We start from the raw sequence: 20,518 nt of genomic DNA, 5'->3' as shown, positions 1-20,518 counted from the left end.
ATTATTTTTAAGTTCGATACATCATAAGTGTTAATAAATTTCAAAATAAAAATTTGAATAAAATTTATTAGACACCATTAAATAACGAATTTATTGTAAGTGAGTATGTTTGGTGAATCTCCCTATATGCTTATGTGTATACACGCTAGTAAGTACTAAGTAGTAGGAGGAGAACAACTAACAGGGGCGTGTTTCAACCGTAGTGCATTATATGCGTTGTTTTCAACTCGTATTACATATCGTATAATAGCCGTTTTGAATGTTTATAATATATTAGAATATCGTAGTGTTGTTAAACGTTTTACTAATAAATGGTGGGCGTTTATACGTCTTACCATAGTAATATTATTATGGAATAATGTAATTCCACAAATAGTATGTTTTTTTGTCATAATTTCTAAAATTATGTTGTCGTCCACTTATATTGTCGGTTTTCTCACAAATAAGTCCCGGTTATGCAGTTTTCAAAGCTGTTGTTATTATACTGCGATAATTATTACATTTTATGATCGGTGATTCAATTGAAGGAGAAAATAAGGTACTGAATCTCTCTTCTTTAAAAAAAAGATATTTAAGTGTGCTACTTTTAACTATACTTGAATCACTTAATAATTTAAATATTCAGACACATACGTTTTTAACACCCCTACCCTTTTCTATATTTTTTCAATTTATAAAAAGGTTATAGAGAACCAGACGTGTACGGGTTATAAAATATTATTGGGTACGTGAACTGGTTGATTGGAATCGACATATATCACGATTCGATTGATTCGGGCTAGTATAACCGTTTTTATATTATGTAACGGACAACAGTCATATGCTTGGTATTTACTATTTACATAATAATACAGTTTTATTTTTTAGAAGGTTTGGATGAAAAATCAGAGGGATAAAAAAATGAGTATGATATATTACGTATTATATTCGTTGACGTCCAAGACGTATAATATTTTACGGAGCATACCTATATAATATTTATTGTTTATGTGGTCTCTAAACCCGAGACATGTGACTTGTGTAAACACATATGGGTAAGTAAAATAAGCATAAATGGATAATTCAGCGTTTGGTAGGTTAATTTAAAATTGTAATTTATTCATTGTGAAACAAACTTTTGAATTTAGTCATCTTCTTTTTTTTTCTGTCTAGAAATTAACGTTTTAATATACTCGTGTAGCGATTTTTAATTTACAATACATTTAATTTAATATTATATACTTATAATTTTTAATTATTTAATAAACTTAAGTTTAGGATTGTGTTGTAAATAAATTTATTTTTATTTTCGGTATTATTTAATATAAATTAGATTATACGTATAATATGTAAATACATCACACACTTTACAATTTTACATAATATATATAAATCAACTAAATAAATATTACATTCAAACTTAAAAATAAATTTAAATTGTTTAATAATATTTTTAAAAATCAAATTTGAATTTGATGAAAATGAAAATATAATAACTTTCTCTGTCAAGTATACATTATTCATAACGCCCTAGCCTAAAATTGTACGACTGTGGTTAAAGATAAAAATTATACTCAAATTTGAATTATATTATATAAAACAATATAAAACTACAACATTTGAAGAGTTTTAAAAATGTATTTTTATATAAATTGTATAAATTTATTATTAGAATAATATATAGAACATATAGAATAATTATTACAGAATTAACGAGATTGTATCGATTTACTCAATAAAATTACCTTTAACGTTGTTTCAGAGATCATTTAAAATCTATAGTCAACGTTGATAACATTATACCATCATTGGCAAAATATTTTTGTCTCTCTCAGTCCGTCTGTTTGTCTTTCTGTCCAACAGTCACTCACTCACTCTCTCACCCTCTCACCCTATCTTTCTTTTTATCTGTCACCAACACAACATAAACTAACGCCTGGCGTGGGACAGCAGCACAATTTACGCATATAAATCACTTTCATGTAAAAGAGGTACACCTTGTTGCGTTGTCTCTCCTCGACCGCCATGCCAACATCACGTGTTTCCACTTGGACCCGCGTTCGATAACACAATTATATACGGTCAAAAATTTTCGAACAATATTATTATAATAATATTATACTATACGTCATGTTTAGTAAAAACAGTTAATCTTCATTATGATTTATTGTTATATTTATTTTTAATATGCTTCGGTATGCATCGAATTATGTCAAGAAAATCGTTTGAAATGTTAAACTTAACACATTCATGAAAGGGTTTTATTTTTTATATTTTTATTTTTATTTCGTGTCTGACTTTGTCCATTATGGATACAGTTTTTATGTTATTTATTGGTTTTTTACTCAACTTTATATTGATATTAAATAGGTTCATATATTTGCTTTTATTAAAAAAATTTTACATTCATCAAAGACTAGCGCTATTATGTATTTTTTTTTCATTTTAATACAACTACGAATATATGCGCAAAATATAGAATTTATATATATATATTTCAATGTATCTACGTACTTGTAACATAATTACATATTATACTACATACATAATATATAATATATTATATATATATATATTAGTACCAGTACTTAAGTAGGAATTTGATAAATAATTTTTTTATTATGTTTTTCTCTTTTTATGTTGATAACATATACACTAGTGATATGAAATACAATATTATTTGATCAAAACAAATTTGAAATATGATAAAAAAAAATATATATATATTATGTACCACGAACATATTTATTTAATAATTCATATACATTTTAATAAGAATTGTACTGTTAAATTTATAATTATTTTCTGTTTTCAAATAATTTTAGAAAAATGTAATTATTCACATTGGCTACTTATAGTTTGATTGTGTAAGTTTAGGAGCCTATCGTTTTTTTTCAAACATTCGATGAATCATATCAAATTTTGTGAATCAGTTCATTGAATTAAGTAAATACTATATTTTTATACTACGCATAATATGTTTTTTCATTTTTTAATAAAAAAATATTTAGCTTGAAATCTGTGCAATGAATTTTTTTTTTTTTTACATACATAAATGTGTAAATAAATAAGAGTAATAAAATGAAAAAATGTGAATCCGAAAACTCACCGATAGGGACATTTCTAAGGTGAATTTAAAGAAATTAGCAGGTTCCTACAATAGGTTTTTTCATCTATAGGGAATACTAGAAATACCTGGAATTTTTCAGGAATTTAAATGATTTTTAAGCTCACTATATATTTTAGAAAATATAAGTTAATTAACATAAATGAGTTTATTTAATGTTGGACGATAAAGTTATTTAATAAGTGTCTCATTATTTACACACTATATAGTTGCTGTAATATGAATGAAAACATTTTGACTAAAATCACTGTAGGGTTTTAGTGTTTGACGGCTTTGTTAAGACCCAACATTGTAAACCACAATACAAAATGGGTCTTAGAAAACCAATCTATAGTCAGCGTTTTGATTTTAAAAACAGTTTGGATCATTAATTTAATTTAAAATAAAAACAATTTGGTGTAAATAAGTTTCAAGAATAGTTAGAGTTTTACAATATTATTTTATGATAAAAATATATAATTATACCTAAAACATTAATATATTTATATCACCTTTTTCTAGTCAATTGTCTTAGTATTGGATAAAATTAAGTTATCGAGATTAAACTAAATAAACACGTTTTTAATATTATACATTGTTTTTGTATAATAATAATAATTATCGATGCTTCTCAATGTTAGTAAATAATTAAATAATTGATCATACTATTGGTGAATCATGACTACTGGTGGTCATTCTTCTAATAACAATATTATGGCACCTGGTAAAAAGAAAACAGACTATAAAAATATGGTAAATCAAATCTGTACAAAATTTAATATCGTAATAATATTTTTTTTTCACTTAATCAAACAAACGATGCTCCAAGAAAATTACCCTTAAAAAGTGTTTATTTTCGCTCTAGCAATGAATTAATGATTTAACTTCGGTTTAATTTGGAGAGTAAATTTATCTTGCACAAACGTTACTGAGAAATATTTATAAAAGTCAACAAAACGATTTTGGTAATTAATTATTATTTATTCTCATCGTCGATATATTTATCGTTTTTAGTACACAAAACTCTACTTTAAAAAAAAATAATGCTAATTCTTACAGACAATTCGACAAAAATGTTTTGTATTATTAAAGTTTATAGCACAATCCTTTTAGATGATTCGATTAACGAATGTATCTGAATTTATTTTGCATACATAATTAAATGATACACATAAATATCAAGATATCGACCCAATAATATTAAAAAAAATACAGTATATTTTATTTAAATGTTAATTATTGCAAATATGTTTTAACATCGTATCGATCTTATTTTTATTGAACTCTATATGGACTATCCAATGGGCATAAAAATCTCGCTGTTCATGGATTATGCAATAGTATTAGTAATAATACTAATACTAACGTACACCTGTTACAAACATTTTAAAAAATATTTGCAAATTATATTAACCGTACAACAATTGATTATTTTCGTGGTATTGCATACAATTTTCAATTGCAAATATACAAACTGTGTACCTTTTTATTGACATACACAGACGTTATTTGTAAAATACAAAAAGTGTAAAACTATTCATAAAAAACTAATTTAAAACATTTGAAATATTTTTTAGCTATATAAACCTATTTTGAATTAATAATATATTAAACTTGCGAACAATTTATGCACGAACAATAATTTTCGTATTCAAATAATTTCTGTGCTAACAACTGTCGCATGAACTATTTTCGGTGAACAATTGACGTTTATCCAAAAAATATTTGACTTTCATGTAACAATGTTATCAATAGTACTATCTGTGTAATGGTAAGATGATATGATTAAAAAATATGAATAAACAAATAATTTGAAATATTTTGTCATATATAATGATAAGCAAACAGTATAACTCTATAAAAAGTATCAAGTTAAAGTAGCAGGTAAATAGTGAAATTAGGCTATATTGTTAGCCTTATATTATTTATACTATTGTGTCTATATAAACAATGTATATACAATACACTCGCTTTATTATGTTTAACTTAACTTAAAAAAAAAAAATATTTAAATAATATATTAGAAATATTAATAAATAATAACCAGTTTTTAACGAATTAAATATCAAACTATATTAGATTATTTAAATTTAAAAGTTCAATGTTTATGATTTACATTAATTATGTTTTAGTTTCACTAAGTGTTTTTACAGTTATGAATAAAATCAAAATTATATAAAATACAGTCCATAGAATTCTATAAGAAAGTAAAAATATAAGTAGTTTCATACTTAAAAAATATATGTTTAAATTATTGTTATTATTTTTAGGTTGAGTTCAAACGGGACAAGAAATACTTTATATATATTCTAAAATATTATGGTTCACAAAGTTTGCCCGTGCTTTACGTCAGAATAAGCAATCTTCAGAGCACCAATGTGGTTTAAATGATTTCTGTAACTCGTGAAATACAATTTAGAATTATATTTTGGTTTTGTTGAAATTTAATATTTAAACACAAAAGAATACTTTATACAATTTAACTAACTTTTAAAATAGATTTTATTTAAACATATTAAATTATATAGGAGTTATGACGGCATATAGCATTTATATATGATATATATACATTAGATTTAGTTATCTAAATATTAAATTAATAATTTATTTATAATATATATTATTATCATTATATTTATATTTGAAATTGTGAGAAAATGTTATTATTAAGTATTTAAACTTTACTACATTATATATTTGTTTAAGATATTCTTTATATTTTAAATTTGTAATGTATATTTTAAGTTTTTTAGTTGAATAATTATATAATATTTTTTAGAATTAATTTTATCTTAATTTTATTTTTGTTTAATTTACTAAAATCTCAATCCATTTTTATAAAATCACCATTTATACGCTAATTCAGTATAATAAATATTAGTATTTCGCTTACAGTACCCAATAAGTTTCAAACTACAAAAACTGGTAGAATTTATTTGAATTTAACTGAAAATGTGTAGAGAGCATGTATGGCAATGTGCCGCACCGGACTTTATTAATTTAACACAAAAAAAAGTCAAATTAAGCAACTACTAGGAGCAATATAAATTTATATACGTAAATATTTACACGTTAAAAACTAAATTTTATAAGTTTATAGGTGCATAACGCTATAATTTATAGTATTTATTATTCCAAAACACGTAGGAATCACTTGATCTTATGAAAAATAGATATGTGCTGAAACTTAAAGAATCCAGTTGTTCTCATAAAGGCAAATTCAATATGTATGCATATGATGGCTCTATAATAATAATCATTATTATGCTTAATACAATCAATATGCGGTGTGAACAATCATTCATGAAATATGATATAATAGTGTGTATATAGGTGGATCATAGGTATACCAAATACTATATACTTTAGTTTAAAATTGTCACATACTAAATAGAGCGTAGAACCTATATGTATGTACTAAAATACAATGTGCATTTTACATAACTACTGTAGTGTTTATTATTTTAGCTACAACCCTACAACGTGGGTACTTTAACAATCCAATACTGGAAAATGTGTCTAAATTATAATCCGAAAACAATAATGCAACATCATTTAAACAAAAACAGTTGCTATTATAATAATATAATATACCCTGGTACCAAGTATTCAATTATTGGGACTAACATAAGGTATATATTCATAAATAAAACTGTTATTAGAGTGATACGAGGTTATACATATATTATATTGTTATATTTTTTAATAATTCCAAATGGTATTCTACGATTTAATGGTATTAAAATTAACTAAAAGATAATATGCATAATTATAAAATGAAAAAGCCAATTTATCTTTCTACATTTCACGGCCATCACAGCAGAACTGTGGAGAATTATGATAGTGTCATCGTTTGCCACGCAATCATCATTAGCAAGAACGCGCAACACATAATATTTCGTGTCTAATACAAATAATTAATATTACATAGCGTAAACAATGTTATTTCGTCGACCACCATTTAGGCAGACAAAACATTCAAACAGGATATTTCACCCACTTAAAGCCATTGTACATATTCGCCGGGCCACTTCAGTAGAACAGAAACATCCGGCTCGAGATAAAAGAACAACACAAACTCTCCTTAAAATAATCACTATGGGCAGTTTTCGAATTAAACTCCACCGGATAAAGTTGTGCAGGTATACAATTAATTGTTCCACCAGCAAAAATAAATATTAAACAACAAACAAACAACTACTCCAATTGTGTGCATACCTGCTATTATACATATAATAAATATATGCGCGAATATATAATATGCATGCATAGGTACAACTCTGTGGATATAAAATATTATTTTCTCATACATATTATAGAATAAATTGTTTGTTTTCAAACAAAGTAGTTTGTATGTTGCAGTGATTACTTATCATTTTATCGAAAAACAGAAAATGTCGAAATAATAATTTTATTTGGGCTATCAATAGAAAAAATAAATGTGGTTCAAATTATTGTTCACACGTACTCTTCGATACACAATCGACAATTATTGTTATGCACTTTTTTTTTATCACTATACGAAGACTGGTAATAATAATTAAAATATGCGTACAAGTATAATAAACTATTAATGGTCAATCAACTGAATTTTAAGTAAAATTAATTGTATTGGTTATGAGAATGAAAACACGGAAACACTCGAGGGGATACTTTATTTTATAATATGTTTAAATATAATTTAGGTACCTCATTAAATATACTAATGAGTTTAACAAATTTATACAAACTTTTTACCGTCCGTCATCGATAAATTAGTAAATTATTATACACAATCATTATATATATAATATATAAATATATATTATAATATGTATAACCCCATTTAAAGTCTACTATTAATTAAAGGGTTATGTTGATTTTTTAATATATATCATGCTATTAATTAAAAACTTACAAATATCGAGTTAACTTTTAGTTTTCTGACTCATTAAATATCTTCAAAACCTTATATCTAATACGAAGTGACGACATAATAATCAGTATCACTGGCAACCATTTTTAAAACAAGTTAACGTGACTAAATATTTATCAGGTAATTATTAACTTGAACAACTTAATATTATTATAATCTTTGTAAAACGATTTTAGCAGGTAAATAATTTAGAGGTTTATATTCATTAAAATACATTAATTGTTTCAAATATCTTGAATTTTTAACACGCAAGCACGCCCAATTATAAATAGTTTATTAATAATTAAACTCAAACGGTTATTTTTTTTAACATAATGTTCTTCATATTTACAATTAACATTCTCTTCCACAATACACTTAACAATGTAAATTTTTTTTTTTACTTTAACCTCAGAGCGAATACTTAAATTTGAGAATATATTTTTTTTTTCATTGGTAAAACATAAGTCTTAATTCAAAAACATAATGTAATAGTAGTTTATTTATGTTTGTTATTTAATTATTAAATAGTATATTTATATAAAATTTGAATATCTAACTAATATAATATACATTATACTGTATATTATAAAGATTATTTTATATTGATTAAAAAAATGCTCAAAGTTAAAAATTTGAACATATTACTGTTTAGTTTCAATCATACTTTACTGTAGTGTTATAAATAATAACATTTGAGTGTAAATGAACATTTATTTTATATTCATTATTGAAAAAAAAAAAAAAAAAAAATTGAAGTAATTTATGATTATCTATTATTCATTATATATCTATTATTTATGATTATATTATGATTATCGTTTCAATAAGGATAAAAAAAACATATTTGCTTTTAAAGTTGTACATAGATTGAATAAAAAAGATTGATGAATCTTCAGGTCATATCAAAATAATTGGAAACTTTTTTTTTAACTATAAAATATGTAATTATTTTAAGTTATCTTTATATACTTTTTCTGTAAGAAAATAAAAAAACTTTTAAAGGAAAAAATATGAAATTGCTTGATATAGTTACATTATGAATGACAATATTATTAGATCATTTTCAGCTGATACTCAATATTATATACTAAAAATAAACACCAATAATACTCAACTCATTTTTCTCTTTTAGTAGCGTTGTTTTTAAAAAATGTTTTTAAGATGACAATTATTGAGAAGATATTTTTCCTGAAAGTTTGATGTATCAAAAATTAAATTTAATATTTGATCGAATAGTTTTTGAACTACTTAACTTTTTATATTAGTGATAATGATATGTTGGTACGTTGTTTTAAGATTTTAGTAACTTATAATGTATGATAATATTTTATTTATATTTATAGCCTATAAAAATGGTGAAATTATAATAAGTTGTTTATATATTTATTTTAATTGAAACAAAATTTTATTTACAACTTGTATTTACTGTATTATACAATAAGTAAATTTGGTGAGTTTAAAATGATAGGAAGAGGACCATAGCGGTACACAACCTAATAAATACTAAATGCAATATTACTTATTTTTATAATATTTTAAAATCAATTTTAATAATTTTTATTCTTAATGTAAACTCTTAATAACTTAAAAATGTCCAAATAATTTGAACTTTGATTTAGAATATCAATATATACAAGGTTATTTTTATTTGAAAAACATACACGTGTAGCAGTACGAAACACTTCTAAGTTCTAAGTTGTACCTATAAAAAATTATAAAATTAGAATTAAAAAAAATGTTTTATTTACTTAAAAGATAGAATCAACGTGCTTAGTGAATCGTATCTCACATATGATTAATCCAATTATAATATCTGCTCTATTTAAAACCATTCAGTTTTATGATTTTATTATTATTATTTATAGTATTTTTAATGTATAAAGTATAAGTATCGTAGAATTTAAGCATATGTGAGTTATTTTTTGATCTATGTTAGAAGTCTTTAAGATTTATATTATCTATCCAATCATTGAGCTTATTATTAACTTTGGTCATAGCAAGAAATGTTGTTATATATTTTTGCTTTAGAAAAAATATATATATATATTTTTTTTTACAGTATTATTTATTTACATTTTATTATTACATTATATTTTAATTTCATAACAATATATTATATTTAACATTTCAAAACAATTATAAAACATTATTATTTACCTATGTATATTTAACTAGATTTTGTTAATTCATGACACATTCCATGGATAACCGATGATATAAACAAGTGTGTTTATAAAAAAAACGCATTTTATGGTAATCATTAAGTTATATTGTTTCTTATATTATAAATATAAATTATAAAATCTGGTTGTATGGGTATACTAAATTTAACAACCACGTTTTAATTAAGCAACCTGAAAACCTTACGAATACCTTTACCTTTCATACTTTGACCGCATAATTAAAATTAAATGTATGCTATTATTAGAATAATAATAATAATTATGTAGTTTTAGTAACGTTATTCATATACACATATTACAACATTTTTAAAACGAAAAATCAGGTATTTTAAAAAAAAAAAAAACTAAAGATAATATAAAATACTTTGTTGGTATTTTATTCTTGTTTAATGTAATATATATATATATATATATATAAAAAAAAACATTTAGTGTAAGTACTGTAGGTATTATATTATTCTAAAGTCAATACTATAATAAGCGATTGAAAAATATTAAATATTGTTTTTTCAAAGAATAGCGAATCTACGAAAGATGAAAAAAAAACATGAATAAAAATAATAATAAAAAAAAAATTGTAAACTATATTTGTTTATGATCAAAATTATTTACATTAAATTAAAATAAATAAATACATATGTACTAAAACGAAAACAAAATTATAATTTAATACATATGTCAAAATACAGATAATAGTAATATGATTATAAAATAAATAACTTCTATATTTAACCGAAACATTTTGAAAATCAACTATTATTGCATGTGTTCAACTATCACCGATTAACATCTAAAAGTAAAACCATGTCTGGGTCTTTTTTTTTTATAAATCTATAAACATTTTAACATTATTTCATCGATTAAGTTTATGTATTTATTTGTACATAATGACACAGCTGTAATAATTCATAATTCAGTATTATTTGATATCCTATATTTATATTTATTTTATATTTAAATTATATAATTATAAATAAAATATAGTTATTATTTAGAGACGAGTAATATTGCATACCTACAGCGCATGTATATTATAATATTATTTTTATGGTCTTCTATTATATATTATACAAATAAAAATACTGACCGTTTCAGTGTTTTAACTATAATATATGATAATAATATTTTATTTAAAATACTGTAATTAGAATAGAAAATATAATTGCATTATTTTTTTTCTTGAAATTATCAAAAGTATAAAGTAAGTACTTTACAAAAGGAATACGTTATTTAAATTTCCATTTCATCGAACGAAGTAGTTATAGAAATCTCTTTGTTTTATCCATTTTAATTTTATTGCCTCAGAACTCCTTTAACGTAGTACTTCATAAAGTCCCATTTAATATTAAAGAAATTACCAAGTATTTGATTTCAACTCGATTTCGCAGCAACTCAATAATGTACCGAAATTGCCTATTTGATGCGCCGTACTAGGTAATTATTATTAAAAATAATAAATAATTATTAATAACAGTAGGTAGGTAGGTAATAATATTATTATTATTTTAACACTAAGCCACTATAATTAATTATTTACACTGGACTTTTTCCACTTCAGTTTCAAACATGCAGCATTATTTATTTACCATTTATTGAGCAATCATTATTAGCAAGATAAAGAATATTTCAAGTTCGTTTTATGTCCGATTTTATTAAGTGCATTTAATTTTAACACCATCAAAGTGTCTATTATGTCGGTTTACTAGGATATATTAAAAGTATGTATATATATATATATATATAGATTATACTGCCATATACATTACGTACATAATATGTGTGTGTATGTAACATACACACACACACACTCCCGTGAATATGTATCTGTATACACTATAGAGCTTTAGTGAAAGTACTATACTTTATGCTATATATCTCGTGCTATAGAACAAACAGTTCATATTGGCTTTTCGTGTTCCTTGGAGTATACGCGACGCAAGGGTTTAAACACGCAGTGTGTTGAAATACAATACATATATTGTTCCTGCCATAATATTGTTTCCAATTTTTTTCTAAATTTTTCTCTCACGTCGAGTAATTTACTAAACACCCACTGGAAGTACCTACTTCAACATTTCACGTACAAAAACTAATCGTGTTAAACTGCACGATTCCGAAGGCCGTTTAAAATTACAACATACGGTTTATTACATGATGGTATTAGGAACGGGATTCTACGTAATTTAAACACGTGTTCTGAGCACGTCTACGGGAATCGTGCTATCCAATATCCTTTGGGCCTTTTAATCGCTAACCCAATTCGATGACAAAAAAGTTTAATCTCCAAAAATACGGTATAAAATATATTATATACTTTGAAACGTAATAAACTAGAAGAAGGTTCCGTTATTTTACTTTTATTTTTAATTTGGTCTTGTTAAAATCTTAAGATTAAAAAATAATAAAACCATCGTGAACCCATTATAACTATATAATCATAACCAACAATACAACCAAAAATATTTATTTTTTATATAACTCTTCAAAGAATAAGTATTAACTATAAAACACAAAAATAAATGTAAATTATTCAAAAAATAAAAAGAAGAGAGCAATTTTGTATTTATTATATTACACTGATTTTTGTCTTTTATTTGGATAAAAGTATGTTGAAATTTATGTAATTTAATATTTTGTTTTTTCGAACAAATAATGCTCATATGTAGTTTGTATAACTTAACGCTACGTATTAGTTAATATAAATACCTAAACTAGGAAAAAACAATATAATTTAAAATAAATATATTTAAAAGCAATTCTATATAGGTATACGTATTTCAAAGTATATCAATTATATTAATATTAAATTTATCTTTACTGCTAACATATTTTATTGAAAATTATATTCTTTAAACAACATTAATGATTTTACATTTTTTTTTTTTTTTATTATATTTTGTTGTTTAGTTCATTTAAGGATGAATTTATACATCTCATAAAGAATATAAATTATTTTATATGTATTTATTGAAAAAAATATGATTTGTAGAACTTTTCTTTATCAAACACCTTAAGTTAGCCATTTCAAAGATCAAATGTTAAATAACTCATTAAAAACATTCAAAAATATGTTAATTAAATTAAATTTATGAAAATAAAGTAAAGTGTTGAATTTATGATAATATATTATCCAAATCGGATTTAACATGTTCAAATTGAAACTACTAAAATGGTTTAAATACATGCTTTACATTTCTTTAATACATTTTCATTTACATATTATGATAGATGTGTTATAAAAAGAAGAATAATTAATTAATTTAACGATAGTAAAATAAAATGAAAATTAGAAAATTCCTTCTGTATAGACAATTTCAAGTATAACTTATAATGTAGTAGTTTGATTTAATAAACGTATCAAATTTTAATTCTATGATAAATCACTACATTTGTAAAACTATTATATTATGTCAGTTTATATTCTTATGATTTTTTCAATAAGTAATTCAGCATGATCAACTTATATTTTCTAAAACTTTGCATACATTATGTAATAAATCTAATATAAAAATTAGAAATCATAATTTATTAATATTTACTTGTAAATTATATAAATTAATATCAACGCAAGTATCATAGTTTAAATAAAATAATATTATGATTAAATAACAATTGAAAATAAGTATAAATATTTTGAATACAGTATTGTTTATTTTTTTTCCTAAAAAATAATTTAAATTATAGTGCAATATTCCAAGTTTTTATGTTAAATGCTTTTTGAATGATAACAAAATATAACAAAAAGTTTTAAGATAAATTGTAATTATTCGTTGAATACTTTGCAATACTGTTTACATTCGTTTCATGAACGTATTTGGATAAGTTAAAATCAATATTTTTAATTTCCAGTCTAAGTTCATATGAAGAAGATTGTATTAATATTTCAAAGTTTTTGAATTGCAAAAAAAAACGTATTGTATGGATCTACAAAGAAAGGGAAAATAAATAATAAAACATTTTTAAAGTATAAAAATAATAACAAATTTAAAAAATATTTATATTAATTTAAAACGCTATGATGAACATTTTAAGTACCAACATTTTTTTTTCAATTTTACTATACAATATTCAAATTGTTTTTGTCCAAAATTATTTAGAAAAAAAAAACAAAAAAATGCTTGATTATTTTGAATTTAAGTGTTGCAACTTGATCTAAATTTTTCCCAAAAATCATACTAAAATCACACAACTGGTACAACTGACGCATTTTTAAATTCTAAAACTTGAAAAACAGAAACAAGAAAATCAAATTTCAAAGTTAAAAAAACAGATCATTCTAAAACTAATATATTTATTGCTTTACTTAGTATCTAAACTATAATATAGCTCTCTTTTATAAAAGCCGAGTGCATTGTTTTTTAGAAGAGTTTCAAAATATAATTTTTTAATATTTTAAAAATTCTAAAAATAATAAATAGATTGTTACTGGGTAGTATACCCATTATAACAAATTTACAATAACAAAGTGTTAATTATCTTAATAATAGTAATGTAATACACTTCCAGTAAAACGTGTCTAATATCATAAATTTAAATTAATATAGAACAATTTAAATTTAAAAAAATTTACCTTAAACATTTGTTTTAAATTTCATATTTTTTTTACTTAAACAACAGTGACTGTGTAGGTATTAAAATTAATGTTTCTTGAGTGTTTAACATTCATTTTTCATTTATTTATTGTATTTTACTTAATATGTAGAATAGCACTAAAATAAGGAAGAACACGATTTGTAACTTTGTGAACTCTTTGTGTATATATATATATCTAAATACAATGTCAAGACTTTTGAAACCATGACATACCTATGTATAAATGTATATTATAATTCACTGTCAAAACAAATACCTTTTGTAACCAAAAACTTTGGATCCGTGAAGTGTTTAGAATTCAAATAATTGATGGTAATAATCTATTATATCATGCTTAAGTGTTATTATTATATGAGAATTAGATACAAGAATAAGTTATTCATTCGTTAATTAAATTTATGTAAAAACTTTAGTTTTTTCTTTGTAAATGTTTACTACCGAATTAATGAATAATGAATTTTAATTTGAATTCAATATATTTTTCGTGTTAATTTTAAACATAATTGATAAGTTTTTCTACTGTATAGTAGGTTTCGTGTGTATCTATGATTGAGCATAAGTAACTGTAATAATAGATTAATAGATATTTCATTGAAATTAAATTATAAAAAATGATCTGATAGTGGACTCAACATCAACTAAGTAAAGATATAAATTGAATTATATTACTATAAAGTAATTTTTTGCAAGATTATGCTGAACTAAAAATTTTAACAAAACAACAATTCATAGATTAATATATTGCTTTATCATAATATTGCATAATATAATATTATTGTTACTAACTTTCATTTAGCATTTAATACTAACGTAACAGAACATGAATAGATTTAAGTGGTGTAAATAGCTTAAAAATAGTTAGAGTATTTTGAAAATTGTTTAGCTCTTAAAATTAATATACTTTTTAAAATTATTTTTCATTTAAATAACCATTTTTAATTTTTAAAAATTAGTTCGTCCACCAATGATCAAAATATCATTCAACTTTAGTGGTTTAATAAAATATATTCCTATAATTATTTCAATATAATATAAACTTAATTCGTCTAATTTTTAACACTCCTTGCTACGTTAATAATCATACTTAATCATTACCTCAACGTGTAACTCATTACCGATATTCTTATCTCATCAATATGGATAATTTTATAACAACTTCACAAAAAATATTTTAAATATTAATTTTATGGCATCACCAGATAAGTTGAAATGACCCCTTTTCTTTATTGTATAAAAAAAAAAAAAATGATGAAGTATTTTTTGTTTGAAAAATATTTTTGTCAAATTTTAATAAGTCACTACTTTAAAAGTTGAAAAATGTATAATTGCAAAGGTAATATTATCAGGAAAAAACAAATAAAATCATTGTAAAAAAATAAATGCATTACATATTCATCGCACCAATTATAATATAAAATACCAATGATGCAATTTATATACTTAACCAAACTTTTCAAAACAAAAAGTTTCAATGATGGAAAATCGACATAAATGAATAACAATACCGTTCTTTTTTACAGATGTACAAAATAGAGAAAGTGTGTTCGTTTTGATCGCACGTATAAATGTTTAGCATATTGGGGGTAACAGAATGTCCTAATGCGATTTGTAAGTAAAACTACAGCGGTAACGATCTTCAAATTCATACCTATGCTATTACATTTTTACCATTTTTATTTTTATTTTACGATCTTTTCTAATAGAAACGTTCAGTGGAAACTTCGACGAGTTATAATAATAGTGATATTATACTGTGTACCAACATATTTTGTTTTCACGACGACGTGCATTAACTTTTATCAGTGTTTAAACGGTCGTAAATTTAAACAAAACACTGGTTATTAGTACGTGTGAATAATATAATAATGTTATGTTTCAAAGTATACGATATGCATAAATCGTTTGGCGGAACTAAAATATAAACGATTTGAACACGGCCCCACTTTGTGTGAACAACAAAAACGAAAACGTAGGTATAATAATATTATTATAGGAGTTACATTTCTCGTTACTGCAACCACATACAGATTCGTAATATTAACCTTCTGGTTATTTATACATTATATGTATATATATATATATACAGAAGCACGACTTGTTACTATATATTATAACTATTATTTTATATACGCAGGACGGTATGCCACGCTTCGAAGATAAATACGATATTTTACTATCGTTATTACCGTTATTATTATTATTTTTCTCCGGGCTACCGGAGGAGAAAAACATCCGTTTGGCGCGAGATGACGACGGGCGAAATATTATGTACAACATTAAGATAAAGCTGACGGGCAGAAGACATCATTTTCGGGTATATACATTTATATATGTATTATACACACAACGATATATTTTGTTTATGGTATATACCTATAATAATAATAATAATAATAATAATAATAATAGTAACAATAATAACAATAACACGATACTTTATGTATTATGTATAGTACGAAATTGTACTAATATATAATATATTCTGTCACTATTTTTAATATTACGCTCATAGTTAACTTTGCTGATTATTATTTATAAATATTCATTATGTTTTCAACATATTTAGGTTATGGTAGAACCCCGAATCAATGTTGTATCAATATTTAATCTTGTCTGCGTGTCATAGCTATAAACAATTTGTGATTATCTCAAATCCCTAGCGTTGACACGTTACATAAAAATAAAAAAACCAAGATAGAATTTATGAAAAGCAAAAGTGTCGTAAATCGGATCAGTTTTTTTTTTTTACCAGGTTGTCCGTAAAAATACACAAAATACCTAATACCAAGTACAATTTGTATCAGATTTGTTACTAAAAACCTAGTAAATATGAGGCGTTGTTAGAAACACACAACATTTTTATTATCAAAAAATCAAAACCCTTTACTACAATAATAATTGTAATAATAATAACTACGATACCATAAATGTTAATATAAATATAAATAACATAAATGTGACTTACCCAAAACAATTGCCAATGTTTTTGTAGCTTTTCTCTCTTTCCTCGCCGAAGATTTTTCCCGTTTCTTTCGGCTGGCCTTATTCACCTTGTATATTGTGAAGCGGCTGCTTCCTTCTGTGGCTGTTTTATACTCTTTTTTTGAACATCTTGAATTGTCCTCCTCGGAACCGTTCCGGAGCATCGACGACAGCGAACGTTTCACTAGTGACTGTGTTGTTCGACTCGACCGGTCTATTGGCTGTGGTATGGCCGTTGAGGCGGCTGCCGCCACCGTGACCGTTGCCGTTAATGTTGTCGACGACGAGGTAGTCATCGCAATTGGTGACGACGTGGCTGATGAATCTCTGCGTTTTCCTGGTACCTGGTGAGATCCACATGTAAATTATTACGATAAAAAAGCTAGATGGCTTGTAGTTTTCTATAATTTGTGCTTGTTGGTTTGAACAACGAATAAAATACGTACAGTAATTTAATTTTGTAGAAGTTTTTAAATCAAAATAAGTTTTCTAATCCTAGTTTGGCCAGTTTATGTTTCCAGAATAAAGCTAGAGTGTCATCGTAACATTCACATAAATACCGTGATAACAAATATGTGGCAATGATGGTGGGTATAAACCATAAACTAACCATAAACCATTAACTTATAAAAGTCGATAAAGGTTATGCGTAGGGATTAAGGAAGCGAACGGATTTATAATATTACGTGGATTGTAAGTGAATATTACTATTTCAGAAATTTGCACAACAAAATTACACTAATTTAATGTCACGCATTTTACATGTTAAGAGTAATTATCCAATTAATTGTTAATTATAGGTAAAACCTAAGACGATATCAAAATGGTTATCATGATTTACATACACGATGATTATCTGATTCAAACAATCAAAATAAATAATATTATTATTTAAAATATGTCAGTTGATTTTTATTTAAAAGGATTATATATATTGTATCATAGAAAATGGACGCTTTGTATACGCTTTACGATACTGAAATGTGACTTCACTCATCGTGGAATAAAATTATACCCTTTTTTTCACAATTAATTTTATCATATTATACAAATGACTGATTATAGTTTATTTTTTTAACTTAAAGTCAGACTTAAGTTTGCTGAATGATTCATTGATTCATTTTATTATATTCTCTCGCCAAATACTTTTCTATAATTTTATATCAAGCGCACTTTGTAATATAATAGGTTAAAATAAGGTTTTTTATATGTAATTTTACCTTATCACTGATCTTGTCACTAATGGAGCTGACTGTTTGGTTAGGGTTTAAGACCCTTGTTACAAGATCGATATCCTGTGGTCTGGAACCCAAGTTTCCATTTGGGTCGGTAGTTAGATTAGGTGGTGTGGCCAACGTTGCCACCATCCTGAAACACAAATATTTAGCTCAATATGCTTCGTATAACGTAGGTTAAAGTATAATACTTATTTTGGTAATTTATGATATTATAATATAATATTGTGTCGAGGAAACAATTCAATGGATGCAGTGATGTAACGCACATTATAATTCACAACAATGCTAAGTGCAAACAGTGAATAAGGACAGTGCATAAATTTAATTTATACCGTTTGGCTTAAGTATTACATTATTTATTAGGGATTTATTTTTCATTATACTTCTAAAATTTACTATATAGGTAAGAAATAATGTAACATTTTAGCATAAGATTTCGACGATTTTTTTTTCTAATACAAGTCGCAGGTGTTCGCGACAGAAAAATAATTTTGTACCTAACCAAATTCTCTGTCTTTGCATATTGTTTTATAGCAAATCTGCAAGGCATCGTATAGAAGGGGCTCGTGAACAATTATTATTATCGTCGTACTCAAAAACGTAATATTCGTTACCATTTCGTCGAAAACTTTTTCAATTTTCTTGCCACTGACGCGATTCAATTAAAATAACTATTATCGTTTGATAAAACATCTAAAGCGTTCCGAATTAAAACGTCGGGCGTTGGACGTTGAGTCACATCGAACGATACGGACGACAATTATTATAATTATGATCGTTGCGCATGTTCCACCGAATCGTCATCACACAAATTCTTATAACACCATAAACACCCGGTGAGCCCAGCGATTTATCCGGTGAGCGATTATACAGTCATTATTGGAAATGATAGCTTGTTTTTCCCGTGCGCGCAGGCAATAATAACACGGTAGCGGCAGCTGAGTACGTCCGACCGCGATTAAATCGAGACAAGAAGTCTCATCAAAGCATTTGGACCCACGACGACTTTCCATTATATCATGTTTCGCACATTTACAGCTCGGTGGTTATCGTCGTTTCCGTGAAGTTTAGTTTTAGTGTTGACCCATTTAAATGGTCGTCTGCACGACTCGAAGGATCGACGCAAAGTTATAACTTTTAGTTTATTCGCTGAGTCAGGAAATACGAATTATTATTATTATTCCTTTAGTTATCGACGAGTTATACTCATTAATATCAAAATTATAGCTACACAACAATAAATTTGTTTTTCGAATAATTGTTTTTGATGATACAAACAATGTTTGGTCTTATTCTCACGAGAATCAACATAGACGATCATAATTCCTATGGAGTCTGTTTACTATTATTAATAAAAAAAATTAGTTTTCACTTTTGCATTATAATAAGTATAAATAATAATTAAAAAAAAAAACACATACATTCAGAATATAAATGTCTATTGTTAGTCAGAGATAATAGGTGAGATTTTGGTAGGATATAAGTACACAATAAATACGTATTGAAAAATAAATAAATAAATAAACATACCTATCATTAA

General features: G+C 24.6%; 1 protein-coding gene across 1 annotated transcript in view; it reads right to left on the bottom strand.

The window, feature by feature from the left end:
* Positions 1-20,518, bottom strand: part of LOC114125896 (dopamine D2-like receptor) — a 251,374-nt gene that overhangs the window by 18,949 nt on the left and 211,907 nt on the right. The window contains exons 6-7 of the mRNA XM_050199398.1: positions 18,961-19,108; positions 17,724-18,084 (exon numbers count right to left, since the gene is read on the bottom strand). Of these exons, the coding sequence (XP_050055355.1) occupies positions 17,724-18,084; positions 18,961-19,108 (509 nt within the window). The remainder of the gene's footprint in view (positions 1-17,723; positions 18,085-18,960; positions 19,109-20,518) is intronic.

Source organism: Aphis gossypii, chromosome 2 (assembly GCF_020184175.1).
Source record: "Aphis gossypii isolate Hap1 chromosome 2, ASM2018417v2, whole genome shotgun sequence".
In the NCBI taxonomy this organism is placed as follows: Eukaryota; Metazoa; Arthropoda; class Insecta; order Hemiptera; family Aphididae; genus Aphis; species Aphis gossypii.
The sequence above is the reverse complement of the archived record's forward strand: the minus strand, read 5'-3'. Positions and strand labels throughout refer to the sequence as shown.